This window comes from Myotis nattereri, assembly GCF_964212035.1.
Source record: "Myotis nattereri genome assembly, chromosome: 5".
Classification (NCBI taxonomy): domain Eukaryota; kingdom Metazoa; phylum Chordata; class Mammalia; order Chiroptera; family Vespertilionidae; genus Myotis; species Myotis nattereri.
The window spans coordinates 59,385,427-59,397,572 of NC_138080.1; the positions used below are offsets into that span (position 1 = coordinate 59,385,427).

The 12,146-nt window shown below is 37.4% G+C and overlaps 1 protein-coding gene across 1 annotated transcript in view; it reads right to left on the reverse strand.

Annotated features, from left to right (window-relative positions):
* Positions 1 to 3,828: 3,828 nt before the first annotated feature.
* The window catches only part of SMARCA5 (SNF2 related chromatin remodeling ATPase 5), a 37,540-nt gene continuing 29,222 nt past the window's right edge, over positions 3,829 to 12,146 (reverse strand). Inside the window, exons 17-24 of the mRNA XM_081091171.1 lie at positions 11,521 to 11,631; positions 10,866 to 10,979; positions 10,546 to 10,668; positions 9,316 to 9,448; positions 8,614 to 8,732; positions 8,025 to 8,237; positions 6,202 to 6,309; positions 3,829 to 5,073 (exon numbers count right to left, since the gene is read on the reverse strand). Coding sequence (XP_080947297.1) covers positions 5,008 to 5,073; positions 6,202 to 6,309; positions 8,025 to 8,237; positions 8,614 to 8,732; positions 9,316 to 9,448; positions 10,546 to 10,668; positions 10,866 to 10,979; positions 11,521 to 11,631 — 987 coding nt within the window. The 3' untranslated portion in view covers positions 3,829 to 5,007. The remainder of the gene's footprint in view (positions 5,074 to 6,201; positions 6,310 to 8,024; positions 8,238 to 8,613; positions 8,733 to 9,315; positions 9,449 to 10,545; positions 10,669 to 10,865; positions 10,980 to 11,520; positions 11,632 to 12,146) is intronic.

The window sequence follows — 12,146 nt, forward strand, 5'->3', positions numbered from 1 at the left end:
TGCAATATTTTCAACTTGATTCAACTTCCTCATCCTTTTTCAACTTGAGATTGTTACTGGAAGGGGACCTGGTCCTGAACGGGTCTACCTCAGGCCAGTGGGTAGCGTGTGAGTTCTGGACTTCGTGCAGGAAGGATGACACACGTCCAGGAGAATTTTAGAGGACGTTTATTAAAGCTGGAGGCAGTAAAACAAGAAAGGGCTGGGGAAATGAGCCTAGGCTGGGCTGCTTTGGCTAAGAAGTCATAAAAAAGGGGGCCTTGGGGACAGGTTCAAGTGGTTTGCCTGGGATGAACTGCCACTGCCCTTTGCTGTCCTGGTTGCAAGCCTCCTGGGGTCCCTTAGAATTGAGGAGATGTGTGCCTGTGGGAGGAAAAAAGTAGGGGGGAGGGTGCGGGTGGCGGGGAGGAGAGAAGGCTCCAGTGTGCTCCTGGCAGGGAGAGAGCAAGGTGGGACCTTTGTTTTGAGGGGTTTTAAAGTTTTAAAGGCTGGGTGTTTAGGGGAGGATCTCAATAGAATATGAGGTTTATTCTCTTAACTTCATCTGTCCTTGGGTAGGGTTGGCAAATGGCACTAATTAGATTCCTGCTGTCTCCCTGAGTAGGGTAATTTAAACTATTTACCCTCACTTACTCTTACATGTCCCCGGTTTAGGGAAGATAGGATTTAATAGATGGCTGCAAACTGCTTGCATCTAGATTTTCTATATGGCTGCAAACTGCTGTTTAACCGTCTCAGTTTCCCTATTCTGCTTGTCTTGGCTTACTAGCCTGGCTCAAGATTGCTCACTGAATTAACTTTTTTTTTTTTTTTAAGATAATGTTTTTATTGATTTTAGAGAGAGGGAGAGAAACATCAATGATGAGAGAGAATCATTGATTGGCTGCCCCCTGCATGCCTCCTACTGGGGATTGAGCCTGCAACCCAGGCATGTATCCTGACCAGGAACTGAACCATGATCTCCTGGTTCATGGATCAATGCTCAACCACTGAGCAACACTGGCTGGGCTGAATTAACATTTTTAAGATTACATAAACAATATTATAAAGCATAATTCTATTTGAGAAAAATATTTGAAACCTATCAACAGATAGGCTAATTAGCAAAGTGTTAAATACTAAATATTGACCAGTTTACTTTTTTGCTATGATATATCTACATGTAACAAGGTATTGTGTCTCCTTTAAGGAAGACCAACATTTAGAGGTGCATATCAATGCAACTACCCTAAATTAGGACTGTTTCATTCAGATTTCCAAGGTAAATATAACTTTTAATACATTGTAATAAGTATAAGCGCTGCTATAAAATTAGGCACACTTCATCTACTATATGTTAAGTACCCTAAATAAGTTTGCTATTGGAAATGTTGGCAGCAGCGAGAACGGCGCCAGATATTAGACCAGGGGAATCAGATGGGACCTTGGTTCAGAACCTCAATACTTGAGTTCTGCCTAGGAAAGAATTCAGAGCCAAGACTCAAACTATAAGAGCACATTTATTTAGAAAATCACAGGCAGAGGGGGATGGGCAGAGGTGGAAGAGGATATAGGGGGGAAAAAGAAAAGCTGACTGAAATTTAAAAACAAGAAAAAAATTCACAGAAGTAGAAGGGAGAAGTAGAAGCAGGCTCAGGAAACAAGTTATAGAGGCAAAGGGGCCTTTGGAGCACAGGAGGAAGATAAAGTTATCCCTTCTGGAAGTAGGGGGAACAATGAAGAAGGGAAAAGTGCGGGAACATCCTAAGGGCTTTTAAGGGCAGGGGATTTTAGGGGAAGATCTAGGGGAGAATCCTATATAATAAAAGGCTAATATTCAAATCGACTGAGCGGCAGACTGACCGGTCACTATGATGCACTGACCACCAGGGGGCAGACGGTCAATGCAGGAGCTGCCCCCTGGTGGTCAGTGCACTCCCACAGGGGGAGCACCGCTCAGCCAGAAGCCGGGCTCATGGCTGGCGAGCTCAGTGGTAGTGGCAGGAGCCTCTTCTGCCTCTGCGGCAGCACTAAGGATGTCCAACTGCCGGCTTAGGCCTGCTCTGGGACTGCGAGAGGGTGCAGGCTGGGCTGAGGGAACCCCCCATCCCCGAGTGCACGAATTTTGTGCATCAGGCCTCTAGTCTTAATATTCATCCGCTTTCCAGGTGTGTCCTTGGGGGTGGGGGTCATTATGCAATGCAGCTAGTCCTGAGGTAGCCTGTTGTTGCTTGTCTGGTTTTGCTGCTTTTCTGGGCCTGGAGCTGACAACACAACTGAGGCCGAGATGTATTTGATGTGTCAGAACCTCCATGTCCTGGAGGCTTAATGCTTAGACTATTCTGCAGCCCCTTTGTTCGTTCCCCCTCTAAGTGGGGGTGGGGGTGGGGGTGTCCTAACGCATATGACTAGAAACATGCCATAGTTGGAAAAAGCAGGGAAGAATTCAAACCACATGACCAGCGCTATGGAATCTCAAGGGCTCAAAACTGCATGACCACAGATACACTAGGGAAGGTATGGTAATGTTACCCTGGGGGTGAGGTCCTTCATTTCCCAGTTTTGCCTGTTGCTAGACACCTGCAGCTTTCCATGATAACCTTCTGTACCCTGCCTTTCCTCTTTGCTCTGATCTTGTCTGCCTCCACAGAAAAATCTCCATTATCATTTCTTCAAGGTTTCAATGTTAATATTTAAAATATTAACGTTGAAAATGATTACATTTTATCAGGATCTCAATAAAATATAATCTTCCTAATGATATAGATAGCCTTACTCAGGTATTAAATGTAACATTCTGAATAACAAAACAACTCTAATCTTGTTCACCTATGTAAGCACCAGCTTCTAGGTTGGCCTCAGACACCATTCTACGTTTAAAGCTTCTTCTTCAACGGAAATTGGGGGAAAAAATGGAAATATACTTTCAACTTTTAGTCTATCTTCTCCAACATAGTTCCTGTTTAAATTACGGTCTAACCATGCTTCCTTCCTTTAACAGTATATATAAAAAACATGGCTTTACTTTATTCTAGGTAAACATACAGTAGCAACAGCCAAATTAACTTGTGAAACACCAGTCTCACAAATTGGCTGAACTGATACACTAAATTTGAGTATTGTTTCTTCCACACTATTTTCAAGCGTTTCCCTTTCTTTTGTATGAGTCCACATGTTCTTAGGGGCTGGCACTATATATTTGATTCATTTTGCATTTCTACTGTCTATTCCCCCACCCCCACCCCAGCTTTAGACCACTTCTCTTCCTTTAGAAAACATCCCTTGTGTGTCCCCTGTAACATTTCCTCAGGCTTTTATTTTTCCTATTTCTTCCAAAACGAGGTCACCACTCTTAGTAGCTCCTTCCATGAAAAAGAGTAAGCTTTCCTCAAATTTTCCACACATTAGATCAGGGGTCCTCAAACATTTTAAACAGGGGGCCAGTTCACTGTCCCTCAGACCGTTGGAGGGCCAGACTATAGTTTAAAAAAAAAACAAAACTATGAACAAATTCCTATGCACACTGCACATATCTTATTTTGAAGTAAAAAAACAAAACGGGAACAAATACAATATTTGTATTTGCATGTGGCCCGCGGGCCCTAGTTTGAGGACCCCTGCATTAGATCTATGACTATTATTTTAAGAATCCAAGGTAGTATAGAAATCACTTTGGGGGGAGCACAAAATAAATTCAAATTACTCTACATTTGTCATAAACATTGTTTTGTTCAACACACAGAAATTTTACAGGAAGAAGTCTAAGTAAAGGGAAAAGATAATGTCCTAAGGAAATAAGTGAATAAAAATCAACTCAGAAAAGATAAAGAAATGGAAAGAAAAGACCACTTAAGGATTATAAAAGTTATATTTATTCACGATGCTACATTTATTGCATTCCCTTAGAAAAATGGAGAACTGTTTATGTACCCAATTTGTACATATAAAACTTTATACAAATTATGTGTAGCACATAAAGGCTTCTGGTACAGCTAAAATCCTGACACTACAATTTGGGTAATCCTGCTGCAGGGTCTCCAGTTTGTCAAGTCCGTCCATAGAAAATTAAAAACTGGAATTACAGTCAGTCTTGCTGTTCACATGTAGAAATTATTTTAAAATATAATAAAATAAAATTTTCAATTCTCTAAAACTCAAAAAAGGTAAACTGGAAGGGGATACATTTTGTTACCAATTTCAGTTTAACAGCATGACAAATTCACAACCTTATTTTGGCTGGGAAAATAATCACCTTAGTTTTTTGACATTATTTTTCTAAGTTGTGGCTGCTTTAGAAGGTAATTAGTCAAAATTTCACCAAACAATTAAAAAAAATAATATTCCTCTTATAAAATGGTAACACCTAAGGAACCAGAAGATACTAAATGTCTTTGGCTATACAACTAAAAGGCCATTTCCCAAAAGAATGGGGCATATTCACCTCACAACCAACTACAGAAACAGAAAGCATAACAGAAATATGCATAGAATATAATGATAATTTTTCTTGCCTTTTTCTCCCATTCTACCCATATAATAAGCAAGGAGAATTTATACAATCTTTCCAGATGAGACTAAATAGCACTACAAAGATGATACCCAAATTTCTGCAAAGGCAAAGTGAATTAAAACAATTACAGAACTAAGTGAAAACTGAAGGGACAAATGTCATTTGCAATTTTTTTTTTGTTTGCTTTTTTTAAGCCCTGTGAGTGTAGAAACTATAGCTGACAAACAAATAGGCACAATCTTCACATATGGAACTATAATAGAAAAATAAATCAAATGAAACATTTATTAATAAATGAAGCCTATTTTATTATTTCAAGTGTTAATGATAAAAAAATTTCAGCACAGCTGTTGCATTTAAAAAAGTGAAACTACATACTATGTTTTTAGCTCAATAAACAGATGAACCTGATGTCTTTGAATGACATAACAATTGAGCATTGTACAGTACATCTTATGAAGACCCGTAAATTAAAGAACTACTGGTTTAAAGTTAGTGATTATGAAACAAATGTGTATTCATAGTTTCAGCTTCTTTTTTCTTCCTCGACCATCAGGTGCTCCATCCATTTTACGTTTCTGTGTCTATAAACAAAACAGAAGGATTATTTTTCATCACAAGACTAATGTTAATGTTAAGTGTATTAACAGACACACTATAGCATTTTACTAATAACTGCTACATAGTAATAGGTATTAGATGCTCTTACCCAGAATCTTATCTACTCATATTACTAACAAATAAAAAAAATTTTAATGCTAATAATAAAATAACTAACTCACAGGTAAATCGATACACCAAATATCTAAAATGCCCTCTTACCAAAAGAAAGCAGGAATAAAAAGTATTTTGTGAGATTATGTATATATCAGATATTATCCAGAAACATTTATTTATTCATGATTTTATAAACTAACAAGATGGCTTCTTTACCTTAAAAGTTTTACTTTCACATTGCTAAGATATCAATCACTAGAACAATAAATCAAGTTCATAGTGAAGTTGTAAAGCCATTGCTTTCTTACTATTTCTTTTTTTTTTTTTAAGTTAATGGAAACAAGTCTTTATTAAGTAACTTTTAATATCAGAAAAATAAAACGCTTATAATTCTCTTTACAGCAAATATATAATATCAGTGCTTTGGCCATTTTAAGTTAATCCTAATATTTCTTTAAACACTCTAAATTATGACTTGTATTCCCCAAGGTCATGTGTACACTCCTGGCATTCATACTTTGCAGATTTCCACAAATCCCCCATATTTATGAACTATCATATCATAATGTGATTTCACCCACAATGCAATCAAGTTTAATTTATACTTTAAGTGACCAAGGCTATATTATTTACTGAAACCAAAACAAAAGGAACCTAATATCAATGATAGCCAAGTAGTGCACATATTCTTAAAAAGAAAAAAATTAAGTGCTCAAATCTATATATATATATAAAAGGTTAATATGCAAAGTGCCCTTGCGGGAGTTCAGCCTGGAGTGCTATCCTTCACTATGACCTACACTGACCACCAGGGGGTGGCATGGAATGAAGGGAGGTCCAGCCGGCCACCAGCAGCCAAGGAAGGGAGGCCCCAGTTGGCAGCCAGCAGCCAGAAGGCCCCAATTGGCCCTGATCATCAGCCAGGCCTAGGGACCCTACCGTGCATAAATTTCGTGCACTGGGCCTCTAGTATTTACATATTTGTGACTACTTACTGAAGGCTTTGGTCCTCTTTTCTTTTTCTCTGCCTTCTCCTTTTCTTCTAGTTCCATGTTTTCTCTTTCAATCAAGGTTATTAAGGTGTTACACCTCCTTTGGAGCTCCTGAGTGCAAACACAAATTTACACAGTATTTGTATTTTTCATTATACGTTTCATGATTATAGTTAAAGAATGTTTAAATAGAGTAATATAAAGTCACTTACACCCCTGCAATAAATATAAGGATAAAAACGTATTTGTAAATATTTTTATTATTTAAAGCCAAACTACTGTGATTCTTTATAAACCCTTCATTCACTTCAGAATTAACAGTGAAAATGATTATCTCATAATATATGCAACACTGCTACTAAGAGTCTATGCCTGAGAACTGTCATTTATGTCCAAACTTAGGTAATAGTGTGCATATTTGAGGGTCAAAAAATCAACTAGAGCCTTAGCCAGTTTTGCTCAGTGGATAGTGTCAGCCTGTGGACTGAAGGGTCCTGGGTTTGATTTCAGTCAAGGGCACATGCCCGGGTTGTGGGCTCGGTCCCCAGTGGGGGATGTGCAGGAGGCAGGCAATCAATGAGTCTCTCATTACTGATGTTCCTATCTATCTCCTTCTCCCTTCCTCCCTGAAATAAAAATGTATTTTTAAAAATCAACTATAACTTTAGTAACAGGTGCATATAATCTTTGCCTTAAAAGCGTTATCAGTACCACATGCCATCCTTCCCAATTTTGAAATTATAGGCAATGAAGTTTACGATGAGCTCTACCTCATCTCTCTCTAGTAACCTATATAGCCTCCAGAGAAGATTTTAGAGTATAGTGTAGAAGTAGATAACCCTCCCCCCACAAAAAACAGGAGTCTACTTGTTGCTGGCTAGCAGCTCCCTTCCTTCCTGAGCAAAAATTATTTTCTTATAGTGATACTATTACACAATCACAGCAAAATCATTTTAAGATACTGTTTTATAGAATACACCATACAAGGTTTAGAAATATTTGCAATAGCATAGAGCTAGGAGGCAGAACACTGCATTTCCCTTAACAGGGGCACTGTGAGGCACATATGCCAGGATGTGTTACAGATGTGCTGCAGTATGAATTCTCTTGGCTCTTAGGAAAGGATTACACCTCAACTGTTTATCATAACGGGCCATACATATTATTAATTTTTATGTGTGACTCAACATAAAACATGATAGAAAGTTAATACACAGTTTTACACCATGGCATTGCAATGGTAAATCGATGTGACCCTATGTGTCTTGTTTTACTCAGCACAAAACCGTGCTTCCTTATGAACTATATAAGTAGTTCCTACTTGAAAGGGCATATGGTAGAGGAGTTAGCAACTGAATCTATAACCTCTAACTACATTTATAATGCATTTGTACCTCAGCATTTCCCAAATTAGGGTTTCACAAAACAGCAACCCCTCTGGATGTTTACTGGGGGGAAAAATTCTTCAGTCGTCAAACATGAAAAGATTGCCCACTATCCCACATCTTGAAGAGTGACAGTACGTTTTAAATATACCTAAGGAAATTGTATTATAAATATAAAGATGTTTAAACTTTGTTTATCCCAATATTTCCCAAACTTAAAACGTTTGGGCATGTTAGTATCTATAATAGTAAAGGATAGGACCAATAAACTCAAGTTATAGATGGTACTGGGATTTTAATGATTTAACCTATGACACCAACAATATTTTAACAAAATTTACCTCAAAGAAGCAGTGGAAGCACAATTTTCTCTAAGAAAAGAAGCTACCTTAGTTAGAGAATAGTAACCGCTTGCGCATTACACAAGACCCAAGCACTCACCATTGCAGTTCTGGATTTAAGAAACCAGTCAAATCTGAATTGAGGAGAGTTGCGAATACACTGTCGCAGTTCATCATAAACATTTTCTTTGTCGAATCCAAGCTTATGAAGCATGCAGATCAGAAAACGATCCTCTTCTTCAGTATAGTTTTTTCCTTTGTTAGTACCATATGATATTCTCAGCTGATGAAAAGGTGCTTTGTACCGTCCAATCTAGCAAAGTCAGATTTTACATTATATAAAATCTAAATCCTATATAATCTGTATTTCAAACTCAGCTTTAGTAAAATTAGCTACACTATATTTCAAATCAGAATTTTCTACCCATAACACCTCAATTGCATTATATCCTCTTTGTCCTAAAACAATTTTAGTCTTTACTGTTCTGAAGGAAAGAGCTGATTGCCTCAGACCCAGATACAGTAAGTGAAATCTGAGGTAAATTCAGTTGAGAGAATACCTGTAACATTTCAATGTTTTTCTCTGAAGAAAACTCTAATTTTAAATCATCATTCTTTTCTTTGTTAAAGGTTATTTTAATTTTTATACAGATAGGAGTTACTACCACATTTATTAATGTGCCAAGTACCTTTGTATCAAGTGCTTTTTTGATACTAATTCTTCTTTGAATTCTTGCCTCTCCCCTTTCAATCTGAGCCATAATTTTTTCTATGTCCTGGAGCTCATTGCACCTTTCCCAAAACACAGCTGTAAAATAAAAGTTGGACAGATGAGATGGGTGGGAGGGAGAGAAATCTAACTTGTTAGTATTAATGCTCTTATTTTATTTGCTAAGAAATGTTTCCAGTTCTCCCAAATATAATACTGGACAATAAATAGGTATTTATAATTTCTCAGTTTCCTTAACTGTAAAAACAAATAAAGAGATAAATTGGATGATTTAAATATCTCCCAATTCTTCAATTTCTGCTACTCTGAAATTCTAAGCAGACTCATCACAGCCCAACTACACATATACACTTGACAATCCAACTGACTTTAAGAAACAGGTGTTTAACACTTGAGAAGTTATGGAGAGAGATAAAGTATTAATGCCAACATATTTTTCAGCAACCTATTCTTACTTTCTTGGCTATAGCTATTTAGCTAGGGTAAAAAAATAAACAATTGTGTCATTTTAAAGAAGGGAACATTTTCTAACTCAGTTTTAAGAAGTTGAGGCAAAATTTAGCTTATCAAAACACAGTAATTCAGAGTAAGAAAATCTGAACTTTCCAGCAGCTCTCCAAAAGCCTGAGAACATTCTTATACCGATTAAAGTAAGAGTTACCTGAATATTCAATAACTTCTTCTGGAGTTTTTCCTTCTACTTCTCTTGCTATATTTTCAATATCATCACGACCCCACTTCTCATTAGCTTTGATAAACTGGTTAAAATCTCTCTTATTCCAATTGGTAAATCCCTTCAAAGCAACAGAAACAATATTTAATCACAGCACAATGAACTTAGAAAAGATGCTATTACATTTTATCAATGCTTGTAAGTATTACAGAAAATACTAAATTTTGCTTGTTCCTCATCTTTTTGTTGTTGTTGTTAATCCTCACCCGAGGATATTTTTCCCATTGCTTTTTAGAGAGGGTGGAAGGGAGGGAGGAGGAGAGAGTTAGGAACATCAATGTGGGAGAGACACATCGATTGGTTGCCTCCTGCATGCATACACTGACCAGGCTTGGGATCTAACCTGCAACCCAGGTATGTGCCCTTGACCAGGAATCTAACCTGTGACCCCTTGGTGCCGAGAGTGGGTGCTCTAGACATTCAGCCCCACCACCACCACCACACCCCCTGGCCAGGGTTCTAGTTTATCTTTTTTTAAATTAAATATTTTTCAGTGGTAACTTTTCATGTACACATATATTGCACAAATACTCAATCTAACTGGAAGAGAGTAAGAAATGCTGCATGTAAAGGTGACATTTTCACTGAGCTCTGACAGATAAGGAGTTCGCCAGGAAGAATAAACATAGCTTAAAGAGCAGAGACATAAGAAAAGGGAAAACGAAGCTTTAATGTTAGATTAAGGCCAGATTCTGAAAGACTTTTATTGAACTCTAAGGGATGATAAGCAAAAAGCACCAAGCAAAGATGTATAACTGACAATTATAACTTAGTAGCAATGTGGAAGATTCACAAGGAAAGATGAGAACACTAGAAGAAAGGTAATCAAAAGGACACCCACTTAACCAAGGCTGGTGCAAATCTATCACCTTCTCAACTGCCTTAACTAGTGACAATCAAAATACAGCCTTAACCCATATGCCCATGTTTTATCATCTTCAATTGCTCCACTTTGAAACAAAAACTTGTACTCTTTTGTTCAGGAAGTTTTTCTGTATTTTAGTTGCAATTATAGTTTGGTCCTAGGAGCATGTCCATGCAGCATCCACTTACTCCGCCACCATTTTTAATCCCCAAAACTTGTACTCCTTTGTATACCCCAACACAGTACCTTACAAAACAACAGTCACTAAATTTTGTATTGATTGAAGACTATACCTGTGTTAGAAGCTTCTCTTTTTCTTCTAACTCTTCATCATTAAGGGGTTCAGCTTCATCAATTTTAAGCTGTTCTTCTTTTTGTGCCTGTGCTGCATTTGGTAGGTCAGGATTTCGAGGTACCTAAAAAAGTGTATTTTCCTATGTCACCAATCAGTAAAATTTACAAAAAATGTGATGGACTAATTAACCCTTAAACTAAATGACATTTCACAAATTTTAATCCAACCATGCAAGAAAACGTACCAAGAGCTTCTATTTATTTTATTAAGTTAAAAACAAACCAGATTAGTTATGAACAAAGTGTGATTTGCTATTACCTTGTACCCAATAGTTTTTCTGTAATACAGAATCTCTTTTTCCAATAATTCAAATAAACGTGGAGGAAAGAACTGGAAATCCTGAACATTGGGTTGTTTTGGAGGTCGAGGAGCCTAGAGAAAAAGAAAATTATATTGTCCGTAAAGAATAAACTATTTTGCTTTAAATCTATCTCTAATCATCTTTAGTCCATAAACCATGGCAACCAATTTTTTAAGCAAGAAAATTCATATTTCAATACAACTGAAATAACAATCATTTAAATGCAGATCCACAATCAATTTTAAGAAAACTTTTAGCAATTAAAAACTGACTGAGGCACACTATAAGAAATCACACAAAATGTAAATTCCCTGGGAAATTTGGTAAGAATAAAAGAGCCCAGCCAGTGTGGCTCAGTGGTTGAGCCTTGACCTGTGAACCAAGAGGTCAGGGTTCAATTCCCAGTCAGGGCACATGCCTGGGTTGCAGGCTCAGTTCCCAGTAGGGAGCATGCAGGAGGCAGCTGATCCATGACTCTCTCCCATCATTGATGCTTCTATCTCTCCCTCTCCCTTTCTCTCTGAAAGCAATAAAAACATACTTAAAAAAAGAAGAGGAGAAAAAAATGATTCACATTTCCAGTATCAAAGTTTTTTTGCTCTGTCAACTCACCTTGGGTGCTTTAGGTTCACTCACACGAAGAGCTTCCCTGAAATAGGCATCAACGGCATAGTTGGCTTTTCTTTCTCGTTTAGGTGGTTCAATCCACTCTGTGAATGCAATCTAGCAGATGAGAAACAATTCAAATCACAGACTTTTATTATATCTAGTTGCATATCTTACAGAAATGCTAGTTACATTGTGTACATCATTTAGGCCAGCGGTCGCCAACCTTTCGGACCTCGTGGACCACCAGTGGTCCGTGGACCACCGATTGGCGACCGCTGATTTAGATTACTGCTTGCAAATGGAAAGACATTCATAAAATCCTGGACTACAAGCTCTACTAGAACAGGGACTGCGATACTTTGTTCAACACTGTTATCAACACGTAGTATAATGTCTAGTGAAGAGCACAGGCTATTCAGTAAGTATTTTTTGACCAAATTAATAATTCTATTCAGTGTGTGTGTGTGTGTGTGTGGGGGGGGGGGCGCTACAAAATGTATACTACAACTCAAATTAGGAGAAAAATGTAGATACATGTTTAGCCTAGACAATATTCAGAGGATATCATGTCTAAATGTTAATAAATTTACAACTAACATTGAAAATTCCAAGTTTCAAGTAAAAAAAGC